At 41.7% G+C, this 25,140-nt stretch overlaps 1 protein-coding gene across 2 annotated transcripts in view; it reads right to left on the reverse strand.

Moving 5' to 3' along the window:
- The window catches only part of LOC126236514 (juvenile hormone esterase-like), a 98,720-nt gene that overhangs the window by 51,902 nt on the left and 21,678 nt on the right, over positions 1–25,140 (reverse strand). The window contains exons 1-2 of one of the 2 annotated variants that reach the window (XM_049945879.1): positions 19,185–19,360; positions 17,170–17,310 (exon numbers count right to left, since the gene is read on the reverse strand). In XM_049945879.1, the coding sequence (XP_049801836.1) occupies positions 17,170–17,310; positions 19,185–19,331 (288 nt within the window). In that variant the 5' untranslated portion in view covers positions 19,332–19,360. Of the gene's footprint in view, positions 1–17,169; positions 17,311–19,184; positions 19,361–25,140 lie in introns of those variants that run through there. The other variant, XM_049945880.1, reaches the window with a different exon arrangement.

Here is a 25,140-nt window from a genome sequence, read left to right on the forward strand (position 1 = left end):
CACAATCAGTTACAGCTATGTGGATAAGATGCCTGTCTCTCGACTGCTAGTGATACGAGGCCGTTAGGATTCAGCACGGCGTTCCGTATTACCCTCCTGAACCCACAGATTCCATATTCTGCTAACAGTCATTGGATCTCGACCAACGCGAGCAGCAATATCGCGATACGATAAAGCGCAATCGCGATAGGCTACAGTCCGACCTTTATCAAAGACGGAAACGTGATGGTACGCATTTCTCATCTTTACACGAGGCATCACAACAACGTTTCACCAGGCAACGCCGGTCAACTGCTGTTTGTGTATCGGTTGGAAACTTTCCTCATGTCAACACGTTGTAGGTGTCGCCATCGGCGCCAACCTTGTATGAATACTCTGAAAAGCTAATCATTTGCATATCACAGCATCTTCTTCCTGTCGGTTAAATTTCGAGTCTGTAGCAGGTCATCTTCGTGGTGTAGCAATTTTAATGGCCAGTGGTGTATAATGGCATGATTCGCAAAACATGTATTTGGCTTTCTTTACACCGAACCTCCCCGTTGTTAGACGGACACGAAGATGGCTGATACTGATTAGCGGTGCGAAACAGAAAGACATCCTTCTTGAATGGCACTTTCAGAAAATTCTCAGTGAACAAACAATTGGAATATAATGCATTTACTGTGAGTGCTTCTCTATTCGCCGAATCGGAGTGCACATATCACCTGTAATCCCGCTGGGGATTGGCTACTGTGCGTACCTGCATTTCTCTGCCTACACTGTGGACGCAGCACACCATTTGGAAACACCTAGGGCTGAAGTCACTTCAGTACAAGCCAGAACACAAGATCTTTTTTGCCCACAAGGACAGTGATTCGACTGTTCTCCCGTAAAGAAGCACTTCAATGTGCCAGACTTCATAGAGGGCTATGGAATATGTGGCGAAACAAGCGCTGTATCATTTGAGAGTTACAGAGGTGAGTGAGTGTACCGGGACTTACCCCAGTTCACTGATACTAGTGCCACGCCATCGCAACACACCTATGCGTAGCATACGAGTATTCCGTCATAATCTAAGAGTGAAACTGAAACTAAAAATTAAAGCAGCCTTTACAAACTTTGTCAACTTATGCTTCAGTATATAAATGTTAAAATTGTTAAATCTCAGGATCATCAGACGATTATGCTTGACTAAATATAATGTTTTAGGTAAAAAACATGTGACGCTAAAGTCAAAAATTGTTCAGAATGTCACAGTTAACTAACTGTCGCGAGACTCAACTTGATCGGAACAATATTTTGGTCTAAGTCGGTGTTTATAAGAAAAATTTTAGGTGCTAAATATGACTCAAAAACTTGAAAATTCGTACGAAGCTTCAGTTTGATATAAAAACAATAATTATCTGACCTCCATTAAGCTACCTCTAATAGTTTTCAAGTAATTTACTGAAAACTAAATCTGGAATGAGAACGTCCTTATTCATAATAGATTAAACATCATTTATATTAATGAGAGAAAGTTCTGATTGAACACTTGATTAAATACATTAAATAGTAAATCTAGAACAAGTTTCAAGACTTTAATGTAAATAACAATCAATACAAGGTCTCTTGAAGATGTAGTTCAGAGGAACAATCAATACAAGGTCTCTTAAAGACGTAGTTCAGAGGTTGTGTTCTACTGCCGTTTCCGTTCTAAACATTCTAGCCTGCGAAGTTTAAATGCAGTCGAGTTAAAACTTTTTCTGTAATTAAAACAAACTAAACTCCATTCATTTATAGATTACTATTAGTAATTCATGGCCGAGTAATTAAATAATGTGTCTGAGAAACCGGTTTTTTAGATGCTGCTACCTCGCCAAAGAGCGTATGACGGCACATGTTCCGTTCGGTCATTCACTGCGTCCATTTACAAATACGGCCGGAGATGCAATACACATTCACTTCGCACCCAGCTATCAACCTCTCCGCGTGAAACACTGGCTTACGTGCTGCCTCGGATAACGTCACAGCCGATTTGCTGCCAAGCGCATGTTTTTCGATACTAATAGGCAGTACTGTATACCGTCCTGGATCGCTTAGATTTCACCGAAGTAACTGTTTGTGTGTCAACCACAATGTTAACAAAACCGCGTGGCAGGCGATGAGATTATTTTCTGTGGCGAGCATTTAACTTTGATCGTTATAAGTCAGGGCGAGCGACCATTTCAATTGGAACTTACTGTAGAAGTGGCCTCTGAACTGCTCATAGTGCTGTTTAAGATAGAGACATTATTATTATTATTTCTTTACTTTCTCAGACTTTTTAGAAGTCTGGTTAAGAATGGAGTGACGCGGACCTTTATCAAGCGTCACTTCCTTTTTGCTGTACGGTACATGTTATATTGCATTTAGGAACTTTCGGGTAATTGAACATGTATCAATAATTACGGATTTCTGTAATTGTATATATATGTTTGGATGTAGCTGTATTGCATTGATGTATTGGTGGATATTGTGTGGTATGACTCCTGTAGTTGATAGTATAATTGGTATGATGTCAACTTTATCCTGATGCCACATGTCTTTGACTTCCTCAGCCAGTTGGATGTATTTTTCAATTTTTTCTCCTGTTTTCTTTTGTATATTTGTTGTATTGGGTATGGATATTTCGATTAATTGTGTTAATTTCTTCTTTTTATTGGTGAGTATGATGTCAGGTTTGTTATGTGGTGTTGTTTTATCTGTTATAATGGTTCTGTTCCAGTATAATTTGTATTCATCATTCTCCAGTACATTTTGTGGTGCATACTTGTATGTGGGAACGTGTTGTTTTATAAGTTTATGTTGTAAGGCAAGCTGTTGATGTATTATTTTTGCTACATTGTCATGTCTTCTGGGGTATTCTGTATTTGCTAGTATTGTACATCCGCTTGTGATGTGATCTACTGTTTCTATTTGTTGTTTACAAAGTCTGCATTTATCTGTTGTGGTATTGGGATCTTTAATAATATGCTTGCTGTAATACCTGGTGTTTATTGTTTGATCCTGTATTGCAATCATGAATCCTTCTGTCTCACTGTATATATTGCCTTTTCTTAGCCATGTGTTGGATGCGTTTCTTTTTCCAATTTACTTTCTTCGTATTTGTTGATGTTATGTGATCTAAAGGGTTGTAGAAGTGGTTATGAAGTTGCAGTGGTGTAGCCGATGTATTTATATGAGTGATTGCCTTGTGTATTTTGCTAGTTTCTGCTCGTTCTAGAAAGAATTTTCTTAAATTGTCTACCTGTCCATAGTGTAGGTTTTTTATGTCGATAAATCCCCTTCCTCCTTCCTTTCTGCTTAATGTGAATCTTTCTGTTGCTGAATGTATGTGATGTATTCTATATTTGTGGCATTGTGATCGTGTAAGTGTATTGAGTGCTTCTAGGTCTGTGTTACTCCATTTCACTACTCCAAATGAGTAGGTCAATATTGGTATGGCATAAGTATTTATAGCTTTTGTCTTGTTTCTTGCTGTCAATTCTGTTTTCAGTATTTTTGTTAGTCTTTGTCTATATTTTTCTTTTAGTTCTTCTTTAATATTTGTATTATCTATTCCTATTTTTTGTCTGTATCCTAGATATTTATAGACATCTGTTTTTTCCATCGCTTCTATGCAGTCGCTGTGGTTAACCAATATGTAATCTTCTTGTTTAGTGTGTTTTCCCTTGACTATGCTATTTTTCTTACATTTGTCTGTTCCAAACGCCATACTTATATAATTGCTGAATACTTCTGTTATCTTTAGTAATTGGTTGAGTTGTTGATTTGTTGTTGCCAGTAGTTTTAGATCATCCATGTATAGCAAATGTGTGATTTTGTGTGGGTATGTTCCAGTAATATTGTATCCATAATTTGTATTATTTAGCATGTTGGATAGTGGGTTCAGAGCAAGGCAGAACCAGAAAGGACTTAATGAGTCTCCTTGGTATATTCCACGCTTAATCTGTATTGGCTGTGATGTGATATTATCTGAATTTGTTTGGATATTAAGTGTGGTTTTCCAGTTTTTCATTACTATGTTTAGGAACTGTATCAATTTAGGATCTACTTTGTATATTTCCAATATTTGTAGTAACCATGAGTGGGGTACACTATCAAAAGCTTTTTGGTAATCAATGTATGCGTAGTGTAGAGACCTTTGTTTAGTTTTAGCTTGATATGTCACCTCTGCATCTATTATCAGTTGCTCTTTACATCCTCGTGCTCCTTTGCAGCAGCCTTTTTGTTCTTCATTTATAATTTTGTTCTGTGTTGTATGTGTCATTAATTTCTGTGTAATGACTGAAGTTAATATTTTGTAGATTGTTGGTAGGCATGTTATGGGGCGATATTTAGCTGGGTTTGCTGTGTCTGCTTGATCTTTAGGTTTCAGATAAGTTATTCCATGTGTAAGTGTATCAGGGAATATGTATGGGTCTGCAATGTAACTGTTAAATAATTTAGTTAGATGTGAATGTGTTGAGGTGAACTTCTTTAGCCAGAAATTTGCTATTTTATCATTTCCAGGGGCTTTCCAATTGTGCGTAGAATTAATTGCTCGGGTGACTTCATGTTGCAAAATTATCACTTCAGGCATTTGTGGTATCATCTTGTATGTATCTGTTTCTGCTTGTATCCACCGTGCATGCCTGTTATGTTGTACCGGGTTTGACCATATGCTGCTCCAGAAGTGTTCCATGTCTCTTATGTTTGGTGGATTGTCTATTTTAATGTGTGTGTTATCTATTGTCTGGTAAAATTTCTTTTGGTTTGTGTTGAATGTTTGGTTTTGTTTCCTTCTATTTTCACTTTTTTTGTATCTCCTAAGTCGTTTCGCCAAAGCTTGTAATTTTTGCTTCTTTTCATCTAATTGCTCTATTGCTTCTTGTTGTGTGATTTTACCTAACCTTTTTCGTTTTTTGTCTGATATTTCATTTCTTATAAATTGTGTTAACTGTCCGATGTCTTTTCTCAGTTTTTCTATTCTGATCTGTAGCCTGTGTTGCCATGCTGGTTTTGTGGGTTTCTTCTGTGTGTTGGTTGGTTCTGATATCTGCCTAGTGTGTATATTTAGTGTAGTGAGTGCTCCTACATAAACCAGTAGTTGTAACTCTTCCATAGTTGTGTATTCATTTATTTTGTTGTGTATGATTGTGTTGACAGTTTTTATTGTTGTTTCGACTTGTGGGCTATTTGGTGGTCTATGCAAGACTGGTCTAATGTCTGTATTTGTGTCTTTGTATTCTATATATATCAACTGAAATTTTTCTTCTATATCTAACATGTGTGTCACTTCGTGTTCTATTTGTGCTTGTGCTGGTGGCTGTCTTAAAATTTCATTTTCCTCTGATTGTTTAATTGATGCGTGTTGTTCTTTGTTTGTTTGCTCTGGGATGTTTGAGTCCATTACTGTATTTTCTTCTTCTTCTAATTGCACATTATTTTGTTCCAGTATTTGTTGTATTTGTTGTTTGATGTTTTCTAATTCTGACTGGGGTATCCTGTTATTTTTTATTATTACACGAATCTGATCAGCTAGACGTTGTTCTGTTAAAAATTTTAATTCTGGGTATCTGGTAATAAATGTTGTGTATACTTGTGATCTGTATCCAGTTGTGTTGGTTCCTAGGTTTGTTGCTTGGTAATAACAGAACATGAGGTGTCGATTAACTTCATCTGACCATCTCATCCTCTGTCTTTGTTTTCCTTCTAGGGTGGTTGCAGGAAGTATATCCTGCAAAACACCTCTATTTGGATTTAAATCATTTTCCAGTTGGCTAGCAGTGTCATTACCATTGTGGGCGGGCATAGGGTTCAAGCGCCGTCCCCGACCATGACGGCGCTTGTCCGAGGCTTCTTTAGTTCTGTCCTGAACCAAGTAATCACACTAGAAGGGGGGTTAGCCCTATTAGTGGTTTGTTCTTTTCGTCGCCTTTTACGACTGGCAGAACATACCGGAGGCCTATTCTTTTCCCGGGCCTCCACGGGAATTATTATTATTATTATTATTATTATTATTATTATTATACATGCTTGTTCATGTGTGAACTTTTACTGTATACGTGAATCAGTTAGAAATCAAAACATTTATTTATAATCATAGTTCCTGATTACCACTGAGTAAGTCTTTCTGCGAGTACAAGAACAATGTACTCATGGAAATTGCGGTCAGTATGATCTCCATCGCTTTCATGCTGACCACAAAATAGTATTCAGTCTCTTGTAAAAGATGGCAAAGGAATACATTTTTTTTTATCAACTTGCCACATCAAAAACTGACATCTAAATAAACAGAATAACAAATGACTTTAAATCCTCTCCAATCCCAGATTCTCCACTGTGGCTATTGCCAGCGAAGTCTCTAGATCGATCTCCGGAGTGAGCTGTCTTCGACTGATCCCAACAGGATTGTTTTCTCGACTGGTCCCTCCAACCATAGCCCGCTCCCTCCTGGACATGTGGCGTCTCCGTTCGTTCGCATTGCTCCACCCCTGACACTCCTTCTCCAGGTACGCTATTGTGAAATGTTTTCTGTCCCTCAAAGAGGGACCTCCCTCATGCTCTGTCCACAACATGGGTGCCCTCCAGCATTCTAAAAAGCCGCCTCTTTGCTGTGCTCTCTCTCAGAGTAGTAAATTTCCGCACTAGCAGAAGACAACAAACCTTTTCCCGCCCCCTCTTTAGCCGACAGCGGCATCTGAGGAACATGTTGCCCACATTGCCCTTTGTGTCAGAACTCAGCTGTAATTAACACCCAGACTTGAAGTACTACAGAAATTGTTAGTACACTACTGGCCATTGAAAATGCTACACCACGAAGATGACGTGCTACAGACGCGAAATTTAACCGACGGGAAGAAGATGCTGTGATATGCAAATGATTAGTTTTTCAGAGCATTCACACAAGGATGGCGCCCAAGTCGCTACCTACAACGTACTGACATGGGGTAAGTTTCCAACCGATTTCTCATACACAAACAGCAGTTGACCGGTGCTGCCTGGTAAAACGTTGGTGTGATGTCTCGTGTAAGGAGGAAAAATGCGTACCATCACGTTTCCGACTTTGATAATGGACGGATTGTAGCCTATCGCGATTGCGGTTTAACGTAACGCGACATTGCTGTTCGCGTTGGTCGAGATACTATGACGGTAAGCAGAATAAGGAATCGGTGGGTTCAGGAGGGTAATACGGAACGCCGTGCTGGATCCCAACGGCCTCGTATCACTAGCAGTCGAGATGGCAGACATCTTATCCGTGTGGCTGTAACGGATCGTGCAACCACGTCTTGATACCTGAGTCAACAGATGGGGACGTTTGCAAGACAACAACCGTCTGCGCGAACAGTTCGACGACGTTTGCAGCAGCATGGACTATCAGTTCGGAGACCGTGGCTGCGGTGACCCTTGACGCTGCATCACAGACAGGAGCGCCTGCGATGGTGTACTCAACGACGAACCTGGGTGTACGAATGGCAAAACGTCATTTTTTCGGATGAATCCAGGCTCTGTTTACAGCATCATGATGGTCGCATCCATGTTTAGCGACATCGCGGTGAACGCACATTGGAAGCGTGTATTCGTCATCGCCATACTGGCGTATCACCCGGCGTGATGGTATGGGGTGCCATTTGTTACACGTGTCGGTCACCTCTTGTTCGCATTGACGGCAATTTGAACCGTGGACGCTACATTTCAGATGTGTTACGACTCGTGGCTCTACCCTTCATTCGATCCCTGCGAAACCCTATATTTCAGCAGGATAATGCACGACCGCACGTTGCAGTTCCTGTACGGGCCTTACTGGATACAGAAAATGTTCGACTGCTGCCCTGGCCAGCACATTCTCCAGATCTCTCCCCAATTCAAAACGTCTTGTCAATGGTGGCCGAGAAACCGGCTCGTCACAATACGCCAGTCACTACTCTTGATGAACTGTGGCATCGTGTTGAAGCTGCATGGGCAGCTGTACCTGTACACGCCATCCAAGCTGTGTTTGACTCAATGCCCATGTGTATCAAGGCCGTTATTACGTCCAGAGGTGGTTGTTCTGGGTACTGATTTCCCCGGATCTATGCACCCAAATTGGGTGAAAATGTAATCACATGACAGTTCTAGTACAATGTATTTGTCCAATGAATACTTGTTTATCCATCTGCATTTCTTCTTGGTGTAGTAATTTTAATGGCCAGTAGTGTATGTAGTGATAGCCAGCACCAGGCAATGAAGTGAGTAATAATCAGATAGTACATTGTAATCATGGATCGAGTACAAATATTAATATAAAACGTAGGGTTGAAAAAGTTTGGCAGCTAGTATTGTGGTAAGTACTGAGAGAACACTCAGCCTTGCATAGTACATCCAGAGCATCATCCAGCTCATTCTGTTGCCCCTTCTGTAATGCTGGATGATATGCAATTAAAGAAGGCCAAAGCCAGTTTACAAACTTCTTGTTACCAAAGGTGTTCATCAAAGGTGTTCATATGCTTGGTTACCAGAACTCTTCCATAGCGTAGAACGAGATAACGTCAAATTTCTGGTGCCGACCTGTAACCAAAGGCTAAGACAAGAGGAGAGGATCAAAATCGACATTAAATTTTCTTAAGATATTTTTAATGAATCGCAGTCTGTCATCTGTTGTTATTGTTGTTGTGGTCTTCAGTCCTGAGACTGGCTTGATGCAGCTCTCCATGCTACCCTATCCTGTGCAAGCTTCTTCATCTCCCAGTACTTACTGCAACCCACATCCTTCTGAATCTGCTTAGTGTATTCATCTCTTGGTCTCCCCCTATGATTTTTACCCTCCACGTTGCCCTCCAATGCTAAATTTGTGATCCCTTGATGCCTCAGAACATGTCCTACTAACCGGTCCCTTCTTTTTGTCAAATTGTGCCACATACTCCTCTTCTCCCTAATTCTATTCAATACCTCTCGTTAGTTTTGTGATCTACCCATCCAATCTTCAGCATTCTTCTGTAGCACCACATTTCGAAAGCTTCTATTCTCTTCTTGTCCAAACTGGTTATCGTTCGTGTTTCACTTCCATACATGGCTACACACCATACAAATACTTTCAGAAACGACTTCCTGACACTTAAATCACTACTCGATGTTAACAAATTTCTCTTCCTCAGAAACGCTTTCCTTGCCATTGCCAGTCTATATTTTATATCTTATCTACTTCGACCATCATCAGTTATTTTGCTCCCCAAATAGCAAAACTCGTTTACTACTTTAAGTGCCTCATTTCCTAATCTAATTCCCTCAGCGTCACCCGACTTAATTCGACTACATTCCATTATCCTTGTTTTGCTTTAGTTGATGTTCATCTCATATCCTCCATTCAAGACACTGTCCATTCCGTTCAACTGCTCTTCCAAGTCCTTTGCTGTCTCTGATAGAATTACAATGTCATCGGCGAACCTCAAAGTTTTTATTTCTTCTCCATGGATTTTAATACCTACTCCGAATTTTTCTTTTCTTTCCTTTACTGCTTGCTCAATATACAGATTGAATAACATCGGGGAGGGGCTACAACCCTGTCTCACTCTCTTCCCAACCACTGCTTCCCTTTCTTGCCCCTCGACTCTTATAACTGCAATCTGGTTTCTGTACAAATTGCAAATAGCCTTTCGCTCCCTGTATTTTACCCCTGCCACCTTTAAAATATGAAAGAGAGTATTCCAATCAACGTTGTCAAAAGCTTTCTCTGAGTCTACAAATGCTAGAAACGTAGGTTTGCCTTTTCTTAATCTAGATTCTAAAATAAGTCGTAAGGTCAGTTTTGCCTCACGTGTTCCATTTCTACGGAATCCAAACTGATCTTCCCCGACGTCGGCTTCTACTATTTTTTCCATTAGTCTGTAAAGAATTCGCGTTAGTATTTTGCAGCTGTGTCTTATTAAACTGATAGTTCGGTAGTTTTCACATCTGTCAACACCTGCTTTCTTTGGGATTGGAATTATTACATTCTTCTTGAAGTCTGAGGGTATTTCGCCTATGTCATACACCTAGCTCACGAGATGGTAGAGTTTTGTCAGGACTGGCTCTCGCAAGGCCATCAGTAGTTCTAATGGAATGTTCTCTACTCCCAGGGCCTTGTTTCGACTCAGGTCTTTCAGTGCTCTATCAAAATCTTCACGCAGTATCGTTACTCCCATTTCATCTTCATCTACATCCTCTTCCATTTCCATAATATTGTCCTGAAGTACATCGCCCTTGTACAGACCCCCTAAATGCTCCTTCAACCTTTCTGCTTTCCCTTCTTTGCTTAGAACTGGGTTCCCATCTGAGCTCTTGATATTCATACAAGTGGTTCTCTTGTCTCCAAAGGTATCTTTAATTTTCCTGTAGGCAGTATCTATCTTACCCCTAGTGAGATAAGCCTCTACATCCTTACATTTGTCCTCTAGCCATCCATGCTTAGCCATTTTGCACATCCTGTCGATCTCATTTTTGAGACGTTTGTATTCCTTTTTGCCTGCTTCATTTACCATATTCTTATATTTTCCCTTTTCGTCATTTAAGTTCAATATTTCTTCTGTTACCCAAGCAGTTCTGCTAGCCCTTGTCTTCTTACCTCTTTGATCCTCTGCTGTCTTCACTACTTCATCCCTCAGAGCTACCCATTCTTCTTCTACTGTACCTCTTTCCCCCATTCCTGTCAGTTGTTCCCTTACGCTCTCCCTGAAATTCTGTACAACCTCTGGTTCTTTCAGTTTATCCAGGTCCCACCTCCTTAAATTCCCACGTTATTGGAGTTTCTTCAGTTTTAATCTGCAGTTCATAACTAATAGATTGTGGTCAGAGTCCACATCAGCCCCTGGATATGTCTTACAATTTAAAACCTGGTTCCTAAATCTCTGTCTTACCATTATATAATCTGTCTGATACCTTCTAGTATCTCCAGGATTCTTGCAAGTATACAACTTCCTTTTAGATTCTTGAACCAAGTGTTAGCTATGATTAAGTTATGCTCTGTGCAAAACTCTACCAGACGGCTTCCTCTTTCATTTCTTAGCTCCAGTCCATATTCACCTACTATGTTTCCTTCTCTCTCTTTTCCTACTCTCGAATTCCAGTCACCCATGACTATTAAATTTTCGTCTCCCTTCACTACCTGAATAATTTCTTTTATCTCATGATACATTTCTTCAATTTCTTCATCATCTGCAGAGTTAGTTGGCATATAAACTTGTACTATTGTAGTAGGCGTGGGCTTCGTGTCTATCTTGGCCACAATAATGCGTTCACTATCCTGTGGGTAATAGCTTACCCTAACTCCTATGTTTCTATTCATTATTAAACCTACTACTGCATTACCCCTATTTCATTTTGTATTTATAACCCTGTATTCACCTGACCAGAAGTCTTGTTCCTCCTGCCACCGAACTTCACTAATTCCCACTATATCTAACTTTAACCTACCCATTTCCCTTTCTAAATTTTCTAATCTACCTGCTCGGTTAAGGGATCTGACATTCCACGCTCCGATCCGTAGAACGCCAGTTTTCATTTTCCTAATAACGACGTCCTCTTGAGTGGTCCCCGCCCGGAGATCCGAATGGGGGACTATTTTACCCCCGGAATATTTTACCCAAGAGGACGCCATCATCATTTATCCATACAGTAAAGCTGCATGCCCTCTGGAAAAATTACGGCCGTAGTTTCCCCTTGATTTCAGCCGTTCGCAGTACCAGCACAGCAAGGCCGTTTTGGTTAATGTTGCAAGGCCAGGTCAGTCAATCATCCAGACTGTTGCCCCTGCAACTACTGAAAAGGCAGCTGCCCCTCTTCTGTCATCTACTCTCTCTTATTGGGTCAGTTTTCATTAGGTTGGTATGAACGGTTATTACTAGATATTTTTCGACATTCTCATTCCAGTTATGCGGGCTGCAACTCTCTGCCAGTAGAGGTTTCTGAATTTAGCGTGTGGGATGGCAGTGTGTAATGTAAATATGTCACTGTGTGGGAATTGTACTTAGGCTAAAATAAAAAGCATAAACAAGGTGAAATAATTTTTAAGCCTGCCTCCTCTTTGCAGGCAGCCATATCGAACATACACATCTCATTTCAGTGTAGTTCTGATGACGCCACATTCTAGTCTTATTGTTATTGCATGTTTTTAAATATGATTACAGATTCTTGTATTGGGGAGGCAAATGTACTAAATCCGTGCAGCTATGTTGTTTGCTGTACCAGACAGAGTGCAGTGGTTATCGTATCTGCCTACTCAGCAGCAGGATTAGGTTCAATTCCTCGATCTGATACAAATTTTAATTCATTGCTTTGGCCTGTATTAAGTTTCTTAATTTGTTGTTATCATGTCGGTATTTCCGTGTACACTGATGTTTTACTCCTATTAATCTTTCTCCCTGCCCTCTCCCTAATTTTAGTTGCACATACTGTATTGTTCTGACATATTTTCTGAGCAATGTCCGTTTTTGTAGATTTCTACATTTTACTTCTGTTACTGTGGTTCATCACATGTACGACCATTCTTTCACGTCTACCGTTCTGATGTGTTCAGTGCTATGATACGTTATCATCTCTGTAGGATAGCAAATTTATCCCTCTTCATTGATGTTTCCCCCATCCCTTTTTTGCCTCTCCTCTATCCCTACTTTTAATTACCTATACTGTATTGATTTAGCAATATTATGTGAGCAATGTCAGTTTTGGTACGTTTTTACATTTTATTTGTGTGGTTATGATTCATCATACGTTTACCATTCTGTTACATCTTTCTTGTACTTCACGTAACATTTTACTTGCATGTTCAACCAGTGCTCTATATCACCACTAGCACCACTTGTTGGACCCTTCGTCAACTTAGGAGTTATGGCTTGTGCAGTCAGCTATGCTATGGAACACGTCATATTCACGCGACACCAAACTTGCAGGGTGAAGTTCTTCTCCCTGATTTGGTCTCTGTTTTCCACGCATTCTTCGTTGTATTTTCTTCGTTGTCCTTTAGTTACATTTACGGTGCTACAGTTGATTTTGTAACCTTTTCCAGATATCCTGAAAATGAGTGCATTCTAAACGCCCCAATATCGCAGTTTCCTTACATTTAGTGGCAATTGTACACAAATCAAAAATAAGTTTTTCGTCACCTCGGTTCCGAGAATTGCGGAACCTGTACAGAAAATTGGAAAAGAGATAAACATAAACCTCACTTCCACCCTTTTGACTGCTCATTAAAACCTCACTTTGCACGTTGTACCACCACACAGCGAGACCTTCAGAGGTGGTGCTCGAGGTTGCTGTACACACAGGTTCCTCTAATACCCAGTAGCATGTCCTCTCGCATTGATGCATGCCTGGTTTCGTCGTAGCATACCATCCACAAGTTCATCAAGGCACTTTTGGTCTAGACTGTCCCACTCCTCAACGGCTATTCGGCGTAGATCGCTCGGAGTGATTGGTGGGTCACGTCGTACATAAACAGCCTTTTCAGTCTACCCCATGCACGATCAATAGTGTTCATGTCTGGAGAACATGCTGGCCACTCTAGTCGAACGATGTCATTACACTGATGGAAGTCGTTCACAAGAAGTTCATGATGGGGGCGCGAATTGTCGTCCATGAAGACGAATGTCTCGCCAATATGCTGCAGATATAGCTACACTATCGCTCATAGGATGGCATTCACGTATTGCACAGCCATTTCGGGGCCTTCCATGACCACCAGCGACGTACGTCAGACTTACACAATGCCACCCCAAAACGGCAGGGAACCTCCACCTTGCTGCACTCGCTGGCGTTCAGCCTGACCGTGTTGCCTCCAGACACGTCTCCGACGATTGTCTGCTTGAAGGAATATGCGACACTCATCGGTGAAGAGCACGTGACTCCAACTCTAAGCGGTCCATTCGGCATGTTGTTAGACCCATCTGTACCGCGGTGCATGGTGTCGTGTTTGCATAGGTGGACGTCGCCATGGACGTCGGGAGTGAAGATGCCAATCATGAGGCTATTGCGCGCGGTTTGAATCGTAACACGACGTGCTGTGGCAGCACGACAAGCGTTAATCAACATGGTGGCGTTGCTGCCAGGGTTCCTCCAAGCCAAAATCCATAGGTAGGGGTCATCCACTGCAGTAGTAGCACTTGGGCGGCCTGAGTGAGGCATGTCATCGACAGTTTCTGTCTCTCTGTATCTCCACCATGTCCGAACAACATCGCTTTTGTTCATTCCGAGACGCCTGAACACTTGCCTTGTTGAGAGCCCTCCCTGGCACAAAGTAACACCGCGGAAGCGATCGAACCGCGGTATTGACCATCTAGGCATGGTTGAACTACAGACAACACGAGCCGCATACCTCCTTCCTGGTGGAATGACTGGAATTGATCGGCTGTCGGTCCTCCTCCGTCTAACAGGCGCTGCTCATGAATGGTTGTTTACATCCTTGGGAGGGTCTGTGACATCTCTGAACAGTCAAAGGGACTGTGTCTGGGATACAATATCCACAGTCAACGTCTATCTTCAGGAGTTCTGGGAACCGCGTGATTTTATCCTGCGTCTATATCATCGCTGTTCAACATTTAAAATTTGATAAAACTGGCGAATACCTCTTGCGTGATTATATGTCATATCTTGAATTAAGGAACACCTTCGAGAACATCTCTTTGATAGTGATGAATCGGTGCAAGTAGAGTAGAGGTTGTGGTTTCGTCAAACGAAATCGAAAGTTCTACAATGACGCTATCAACACATTGATCTATCGTTGGGAGAAATCTTCGCCGTCACGGTGACTGTGCTCAGGAATAAGTATGCACACATGAAGAGTAAAGATGTAGAAAATTGATAAAGTTGGTTTTATTTAAAAAGCGTTAAGAGTTTTCTCAATGGGGAGAAGTCTTCCGAAGTAAGAGTGATTTCAGGTGTGCCGCAGGGGAGTGTCATAGGACCGTTTGCTATTCACAATACACATAAATGACCTTGTGGATGACATCGGAAGTTCACTGAGGGTTTTTGCAGATGATGCTATGGTGTATCGAGAGGTTGTAACAATGGTAAATTGCACTGAAATGCAGGAGGGTCTGCAGCGAATTAACGCATGGTGCAGGGATTCTCAATGTAGACAAGTGCAATGTGCTGCGAATACATAGAAAGATAAATCCCTTATCATTTAGCTACAAAATAGCAGGTCAGCAACTGGAAGCAGTTAATTCCATAAATTACCTGTGAGTACGCATTCGGAGTGATTTAAAATGCAATGATCATATAAAGTTGATCGTCGGTAAAGCAGATGCCAGACTGAGATTCATTGGAAGAATCCCAAGGAAATGCAATCCGAAAACAAAGGAATCTGGTTACAGTACGCTTGTTCGTCCACTGCTTGAATACTGCTCAGCAGTGTGGGATCCGTACCAGATAGGGTTGACAGAAGAAATAGAGAAGATCCAACGGAGAGCAGCGCGCTTCGTTACAGGATCATTTAGTAATCGCGAAAGCATTACGGAGATGATAGATACACTCCAGTGGAAGACTCTGCTGGAGAGACGCTCAGTAGCTCGGTATGGGCTTTTGTTAAAGTTTCGACAACATACCTTCACCGAGGAGTATATTGCTCCCTCCTACGTATATCTCGCGAAGAGACCATGAGGATAAAATCAGAGAGATCAGAGCCCACACAGAAGCTTACCGACAGTCCTTCTTCCCACGAACAATACGAGACTGGAATAGAAGGGAGAACCGATAGAGGTACTCAAGGTACCCTCCGGCACACACCGTCAGGTGGCTTGCGGAGTATGGATGTAGATGTAGATGTACATGTAAAATGTTGAGTCAATTCTTTTCATTACACTCTCGTAGTTTTCCATTTAGTATTTTGCTTTACTCATTGTATATATTATAAACGTCATTAAATTCAAATATTACAAGCCAATTATCTGAAGAAAAATGTTTAAATGCATATTTATGTGTTTCAGCTTTAAGAGAACATGCTTCGATATTGAACAGTCGGAGGGTAGGGTCGGTGACGATGGGACTATGTTGGATAACGTGACAGCATCACTGGTGCATTGGGTGCGTATGAAAGGGCATGAATACAACATCAACATGTGAACCGTATCAATGTCAAAAGCAGAATGACAATTATTAGTTTTGAGTATATTGCCAACTACGATCAGTGCTTTTAATCTTGGATCAACTAGGAGAGTTTATGCGTGTCTACTGGACCCAAATCGATGGATCGCTGGTGGAAAAATACATTTGCACGGTATTGGATTTGAACATTATGAGGTCTACGTCTTGATGTGAATGACTGTGTCACATCGTTCAATGGACAGAAGCTCCTTCCGAAGGGCCACGGTGTAGGGCATTCTATAAATAAGTACATACTCTACTCTCAATATTTCAGTACCGCGTCTGTCTAACCGCGCACACTCAGGAACTGCAATACCTCGAGGTCAAGCTCCCGATGACAACTGCGACAACAAGGGAGTCTCTATCTGAATCGGATTTGAAGGTATTATTTTCAATTCTGAATCGGCGGCACATTATCAACTCTATTGGTATTATATACACTGGACAAAATGGCCTAGTTTTACGAATTGCCTCCTGTTGCTGCGTCGAAGTATGAAATTAGGCTCAAGGGGGACATAACTTTCCTCTGTAGTTGTGCTTTTCCGTAATGCGTCACTCTCGGGTTCAGCAACGCTTTAAACAGCAGGTGTCGACACGTGCGAAAATAAGGCCATCGCTGAAAGGCTGGTGTGAGGTAAAAGATGTAGATAGTTTTTCAACACCGTGCCTAGCACTCTGTGCGAATTTGATTCCATTTGAATATTCGTTGATCTCACTATGCAAAGTATTGCAAGTAAATTAGCAAGTTCCAACGTGTTCAAAAGCAGAAGAATGCTGTTCTAGAGACGTGACAGCAGCTCGTTTACAAAGTAGCATGAAGTATCATGACGACACACACTGCTTTATTGGACAGCAGATTTGGTTAAGTAAGTCTTTTAGAATTACTTTACTGGTGAAAAGTTATTGGCTACCTCTATGAAAATAAAGAAAGGAGTTACTGATCTATCTGAGTACATCACATTTCATTAATTTTGTCAAAATGAACTGAAAGCAAATACTGAGTGATATGTTATATCATATGTGAACTGTTATAGCTAAGAATGCAGAGACAAGCATAACAAATTTTAATGAATAATAAAAATTATGGGAGCTTACCTTAGGTGTGTACACATTTAGATACAGGCAGTCCTCATCTCCTTTGTACTGATTAGTGAAAAATGAGTCGATTTGAGGAGCCACGTTAGGTTCTATTGTGGCATTTCGTATCCCACTCCATTTTTCTGGTGGTTCTGGAGACTGGAAGATAAGAAGACGTACAATTTTTGTACCACCAATTCGTAATTTTAATTGCACAAATTGTTATTTTTGCTATACACATTCTTGTCGTAACTGTTGGTGGCGCGATTCGATGCGAATAACAGCAAGTTACATGTTTCAGGCTGAAAACGTATGTGAACTTCCTTGTTTTAGTAAATGATCTGCGTTACGGGGCCAAACCATTAATTTACAATCATCGGTTTACTACCATCCCTAAAATACGTAGGAGTAAATACAAGCGTATCAAAAGATGATTCCCATTTTCTAATTAGTGAGTGGTAATGTACTGTAAATTGTGACAACTGTCGATTCTTCCAAGGATTTTCATATTATAACCAAATTTCATCAACACTTGTATGAGATTTTATGAACACTAGATGTGAACCAACAATATGCTTTTCATTAAGGCAGACGTATTTTGAATTTGCAATGGAGAGAGGCAAGTGGAGTTGTCGTCTATAGTGTTTCTGTACTTTTTTTAAATTCTGGAACATCCAGGGATGATATACAGCGAGCGACAGATTGTTTGTAAGTCGTACAAAAAGTATACTGCATTCCTTAGAACCTAAGAACAAAAAAGATACACAGAAATTTAGAAGAGAGAGAAACAGAATAATAGCCTATACTTCGTGTCATTCAATTTGAACACCCGGCAAGGAAACCAAGGATAAATTTGGACAGTCGTTCAGTTTAGGATGAAGAAATAAAAAGCCTCTGCCGATGACAGGGTAACTCACTAACAGAATATATATATATATATATTACTTGATTGCAGTCGATAGTATCGTGAGTACAGGTAGTAAAGTAAACATAAATAGAAGATAATCTCGGGTAATGGGGTGCAGTTGAATTATGTCCGGTGTTGCTAAGGATATTATACTAGGAAATGAGTAGCTGAACGTAGTGGAAGGGTCTACAACACCGACAGAAGAAAATCCCAATACATAAACATAATTAATATAGAGTAATGATATTTTGGGAATACATTTATCTATGTAATATTTAAGTTACTCCCATTGCAAGAGCACAAGTTAACGCGAGCACGAGATAAGGCAACGCAAATGTGAAATGCTGGTACGTTAATAACCCCCAGATTGTTGAATGCAAACATGCAAATGTGCATGCATTGTATTGTACATGTGCCACTTATTAGTTTGTGGGATGGAGTTGTACTTGGTAGATCAGTACAGGAGCGGCTTTGCTGTTTGTGGATGACTTGAGTTGTCCTCCGACGATATTCGATATGGTGATTGAGCAGACCAAGACAACAAGTCGACACAATGTAGAGTATGTTGGGTTGCAACAGCGATATGTGGACGAGCTTTATCCTGTCGGAAAAGAGACCCTGGAATGCTGTTCGTGAGTGTGAGCAGAACAGGTCGAATCATCGCACTGACGTACAACTTTGCGTGGGATAGCCGTGAGTGTGCTCCTGCTGTCATGCGAAATCGCATCCCAGACCGTAACTCCAGGTTGCAGGCCTTCAACTGGCCCCCTCCTATACTGGCATCGAGGCAGAAATAGGTCTGCATGTCCTTCATGCTCCTTCCATCATGGGTCCTTGTGGTGGCACCCTGACAAGCAGGGACAGGAGGTTAGGACATACGAGACATCAAGGAATGTCCGTGGTACTAGAGAGAGCTGTAGAGGGCAGAATTCTAGAAGATAAAAATTGGAATATATTCCCGGAATAACTGAGGACGGTTGGTGTACGTTCTTTCTCAGGTGGCACGGGAGAGGACGTGTTGGAGGACCACATAAATCCAGAGGACTGGTCACTTAAAAGTGAAATACACTAATTAGCTTTGTCAGACTACTTGATCATAGTAGATGAAGTTGTTAAGGGAACTCACCTTGAACCTGAGGGGGCCGACGGGTGGCAGCGCGTACGGGATGGCCTGGAATGCGCTGTAGGGCCGGCCAGAGGGCGTCTTGGCCCTGCGGCCCCTGAGCGTGCCCTGCGGGATGGTCACCGTCACCGCGCCTCCCACTCGTGCCATGTCTGCCGGCCGTCTGACCCGGTGGTCAGCCAGCCGCGCCCAGTGTGGGTGAGATAGCGGGACACCGCTCCGTTATCAGTGAGATATCAGTTCCTCGAAAGTTATCACCGGCGCTGAAATTGAATGGTATGCACGCCACTCGCTTGCTCTCGTAGTACCCTTCCAATTCAGCTTCCCTAAATCCGACGCTGTAGATCATTTTGTGACATTAATCCAAATACCGAATGACGCGTTCATTGATGAATTAAAATAGTGAGTTTCCCCCAATTAAAAGGCCTTGTTCATGTGCGTTATAAGTATTGTGATACGCCACTGGCCATTAAATGTGTAAGATTAACCAACACCAGTTTGGCTATATGGCTGGATGGGCGGCCGGAGTGGCCCAGCGGTTCTAGGCGCTACAGTCTGGAACCGCGCTGCCGCTACGGTCGCAGGCTCGAATCCTACCTCGCGCATGGATGTGTGTGATGTCCTTAGGTTAGTTAGGTTAAGTAGTTCTAGGGGACTGATGACGTCAGAAGTTAAGTCCCATAGTGCTCAGAGCTATTTGAACCACTTTTTTTATGGCTGGATGTGCTAGTGCTGAGCATTTCAACGCGACACTACGGAGTAGGTAGGAATGATTCCATCTAGATTAAAAACACTAAATATTACACAGCGCGTTTCACGTTCAGGAATCGCAGTTGAATGCTTTTTTTTTATGTGAAGGTAGTGTTGTGTAAGATGGAGAGATGCCTGGAACCATTTATCGGATTAGACACGCGCACAATCGTGTGCCATCAACAATTCATACAGAATTGATGGATGCAGGAAGACCACACTCCACGCTATGCATTATCTTAGCCACTCCATGCGACTAGCGCCAGAAAGGCCAGATATACCGTTCGCTCTGCCTTGCAGTATCGTAAAGCCACGGCACATATAGAGATGGACGAAAATATGGAAACACCAAAAGCACAACACATTACCAAGCCTAATACAGTGTAGGAAATTGTTTGGTACTCAAAACACGTTCCAGTCGTCTTGAAATACATAAAGACAGCTCGTATACGGTTTTTAATGGAATACTGTACCATTCCTCTTGCAAAATATTGGCATTTAAGGTAGAATTATGGAGGTTGATAGTGATCACGAACGCTTCTCTCGAACACACAAAGGCTCAATAATAGTGAGAACTGGTGGTAGAGAAGGTAAGACAGGTTATCGTCGCGCACACGAAAAGAGTTCTGGAAGATGCGAAATGGGTGAACAGTCCCAGGTGATGCGAGCTATGTAGTCACATCATCTTCGACAGTAATGCGACCTTGCAGAGTAATGACGGGGGTCGTGGCTGGCAACATCAGCACCGAATCTTCGTCTGTTTCACTGTCGGGATGTAGACTCGTCCGCAAGTGTAAGCCCTGTGGTACAAGACTTGTCCGACAAAATTCTCCATAGTGCAGGCCTGATGCCTTGGGGGTTTTCTGTTACAGGCATCTGCATCACTAGTGGGTGATTTTCGAATGCCACCTTGCCCTGCCACACTATGATTGTAACAGAGGTTGAAAATACTGCTTATGCCCATCATCAGACGTTAAAACTTTTTTCTCTGACACTCCTTGCTACGCGCTCGCTGGTGATACACCGCGTCCTGTACCCACCCATCGCAACGCTCAGGGTCACAGCACAAAGTAATACTATCTGATGATGGACACGAAAGAGGCCAAAACCGGTCGTGTTTTAACTACTGAAAAATAAAATTAACCTTACATTTTAAGTGGTATTTTCGACCTCTGCTATAATTTTCAATTGCGGATGTTCCTCCGGCAGGATTGTTTGGTCTGTGCTTCCTTTTTTTCTGATATATCACGTTCGCCATGATCGCTTGCACATATTTTTATTAATTACCAGTTTCGACAAATCTGTCCTGTCATCAAAACACATTAACGCAAGTTCATGATCTTCACAAGTTTGCACGTAACGTAGTCATATTGCGCCGTTTTACAAGAAAAAGTAGCAAGGAACATCAGCATCTCAGATATATGTTGTTGTTGTTGTGGTCTTCAGTCCTGAGACTGGTTTGACGCAGTTCTCTATGCTACTCTATCCTGTGCAATCTTCTTCACCTCCAAGAACCTACTGCAACCTAAATCCTTCTGAATCTGCTTAATATATTAATCTCTTGGTCTCCCTCTACGATTTTTACCCTCCACGCTGCCCTCAAATGCTAAATTTGTGATCCCTTGATGCCTCAGAACATGTCCTACCAACCGGTCCGTTCTTCTAGTCAAGTTGTGCCACAAACTCCTCCCCTGTTCAATACCTCCTCATTAGTTATGTGACCTACCCATCTAATCTTCAGCATTCTTCTGTAGCACCACATTTCGAAAGCTTCTATTCTCTTACTGTCAAAACTATTTATCGTCCATGTTTTACTTCCATGTTTCCACTCCAAGTCAGATATAAACTACCACAAATAAAAAACATACATCATGTTGTGATGATGTGCGAGCGCACCAGAACGGCACCATTTTCATTGTAGAACGACGTAAGATCACTATTTGACCTGTAATTTTCTAAAGATCATGAACTTATGCAAATGTGCCACAAGATCCGATGACGACAGCACAGCTCTATCGAAACCGGTAATCAATGATATAGATCTGCAAGCTCTCTTGGTGAACCTGATATTTCAAACTAATATAACAAAAAAATGGTTCAAATGGCTCTGAGCACTATGGGACTCAACATCTTAGGTCATAAGTCCCCTAGAACTTAGAACTACTTAAACCTAACGAACCTAAGGACATCACACACACCCATGCCCGAGGCAGGATTCGAACCTGCGACCGTAGCAGTCGAGCGGTTCCGGACTGCAGCGCCAGAACCGCTAGACCACCGCGGCCGGCCCTAATATAACAATTCTGATTCCGTTCTGCAGCTGTAGTCTTTATACTTCCTCACGACGATCTTCAGTGTCTGTCTATCGCTATCAATTAAGACACACTTTACACTTTCGTCAGTGTTCTGACTAAGCGAACGATGTCTTTCTGCTTTCCCTGCATGCAGTATAAATCTCCAACACAGTGCCTGTACAAACAACAAGCACTCCAGCTCACTCGGTTATGGTAGCACCCACCATAGAAGCCGCAGCAATATCCCCACGTTGAAAGTCATTTAGGTCCGACATAATGCACTGAGTGTTCTGACCACGACTGACACCTGCAACATACTGAGGGCACTGCACAGGTGCCGTTCGTGGTCAACTACAATAGTGCAATCTGCGGGCTTGGTTTGCATCTGCATTTATGTTTAAGCAAGTATTTCTCGGAGTCTCCCATGTTTTTGTCCAACCACTGTACCTTGATCCTGTAAATCAACGTGTTTGGAGGAAGGCAAGTATCAACGTGGGCACGATAACGGCATTGCTGCAGCACGGTCTATCAGAACGGTGGCTAATATCGCGAATTCCGTTGACTTGGGAACAGAGAGGCTCATTAATTGTGGTGCACCGTACAACAGCTCGCAAAGGAATGGCAGCCAGTGTTTCCCCTGTTACCACGGCCAGCACTTTCTCCAGATTTCTCGCGGAAAATGATTTTGTTATGGTAATGGGTAGCAGAGAGACTAGCGCGTCACCACTCACCAGGCATCATAATTGATTAGAAGAATTGAAGCAGCATGAAGAGACGTATCAGTCGTATCTGGCATCCAGGCTCGGATTATAACCCAGCCGCGTGACAACGTAAGATGCTTTAATGTCCAAGCGATGTAAGTCGCCGCTTGTGGCGCCAAGCTGGGAACGGCGACAGGCTCACCCAGCAGCCAGATACGTGTACATAGTGTATCACAATTAGTAGCGAGAGCTTGTAACAACAATTTTTGACCTATTTTGTATCCGTATCGATACTTCTATGTCAGTTTGTAGGATTGCTTATGTATAATGCTGTATCTGTCATGGAAATTCTTTGACTATGTGTACATGTTTTAGTTATGTGAGCCGGCCGTGGTGGCCGAGCGGTTCTAGGCGCTTCAGTCCGGAACCGCTCGACTGCTACGGTCGCAGGTTCGAATCCTGCCTCGGGCATGGATGTGTGTGATGTCCTTAGGTTAGTTAGGTTTAAGTAGTTCTAAGTTCTATGGGACTGATGACCTCGGATTTAACATCCTATAGTGCTCAGAGCCATTTGAACCATTTAGTTATGTGAATTTTTGAGCGATGTTGTTTAAATTGTGCTTTTCAATTTAAGTAACTTATGAAATGGTTGTTATGTAATGTACTATAAATGACTTGGTCCTCGATTACGGAACGTAGGGTTAAATGTAAAAGGTGTGGGGAAGCCCCGCAGCTACGGTTGTAGCCTGGCGGAGTGAAGAAGGTGTGGTTGGCGCGCAAGTGGCAACTCGTCCTCTGTGACGAGTAGGGAGCCTGGGCTGAGCAGTGCTCACCTCGCTAGCAGCAGCGGATGATAGTGGCTCATATTCCTGGAGTTTTGAGGCTAGAAGAGCTGATGGGTGGTATTTATAGAACTCGGATGCTGAATTTGGTGATAGCATTATCATGGCATGATTTTTGGCCCTATAAAAACATTATTTCGACTCCAAGAAGATCAGTAATAGGGAGAGGCCAACAGTACTGCCATGACTGCATCGCCGCCAGGTTAACAGCCACAGCAAATTGCGCCATCAGTGCCACCAGCCTTCCACCTAATTGTTTTATATTCGACACTGTGTAAATGGGCCAGTTATTTGTGAAATTTGCTTAATTTTAATGACAACCATGGTGTTACTAAAAACTCTATCTTACACCCATTATTATCCCAAATCACAAACCTGAATAGGATTCCTATCCTAGTGGATTTAATTTCGAGTGTTCTAATTTGTTATGAGAAGTGGCTGAACTTGAATTAAACGTAGTGTTGTCATTTGCACAGCCAATTATAACTTAGTTAGGTGTGAAAATTACAAATGATGGGAAACAGGACAAAGAAATTAGATCAAGAATAAATTCTGGAAAGACGACAATCTCTTTATTGAATGGAATTCTCTGGGACAAACACATAACAACTGATAACAAAATAAGGATTTTTAAAACAATAGTTAGGAGCATTATTACATATGGTTCAGAAATGTGGACAACAAAATGGGAACTGAAATCAAAATTATTAGCCACAGAAATGGATTTCTGGAGAAGTTCAGCAACAATATCAAGACGAGAAAGAATAAGAAATGAAGTAATCAGAGACAAGATGAAATGTAAAAATTCAATTATTGATTTCATCGAGGACAAACAACTTAAATGGTATGGACACATCAGACGAATGGAACAGGAAAGGCTACCAAAATGCATAATCGACTGGGTACCAATTGGAAGAAGAAAAAGGGGACGACCACCTGATACATGGATACAGGGAGTTCAGTCAGCAATGAGGAAGAACAACATTCCTGAAGATTTATGGACAAATAGAGAAGAGTGGAGAACAATAATTAGTGACTAACTGTAATCTAGAATAGGTGCTGGAAAAATGTACTCACATTGTAAATCCAGAATAATAATAAAAATTATAACTTTGAATGGGTCAGAAGACTGCTTATGAGAGCACATTTGTTATTTAAAGAGTTATAGTTAGTTTTGCTTTACTTAACTAATAATTAATAAGAATACTTACCTTTTCTCATACATACTGGTGTGATTTGGTTAATGAGCATGTTTCTTCAAACCATGAAAGTTTAACGGTCCTCATGTACCAGCCCAGTTATTTAATGAAGCAATGATAAGGCTCCTTCAGAGCCACTGTAGTTAGGTTTGCATTCTGTTTAGCTGCTTCAA

Source organism: Schistocerca nitens, chromosome 2 (genome assembly GCF_023898315.1).
Source record: "Schistocerca nitens isolate TAMUIC-IGC-003100 chromosome 2, iqSchNite1.1, whole genome shotgun sequence".
NCBI lineage: Eukaryota > Metazoa > Arthropoda > Insecta > Orthoptera > Acrididae > Schistocerca > Schistocerca nitens.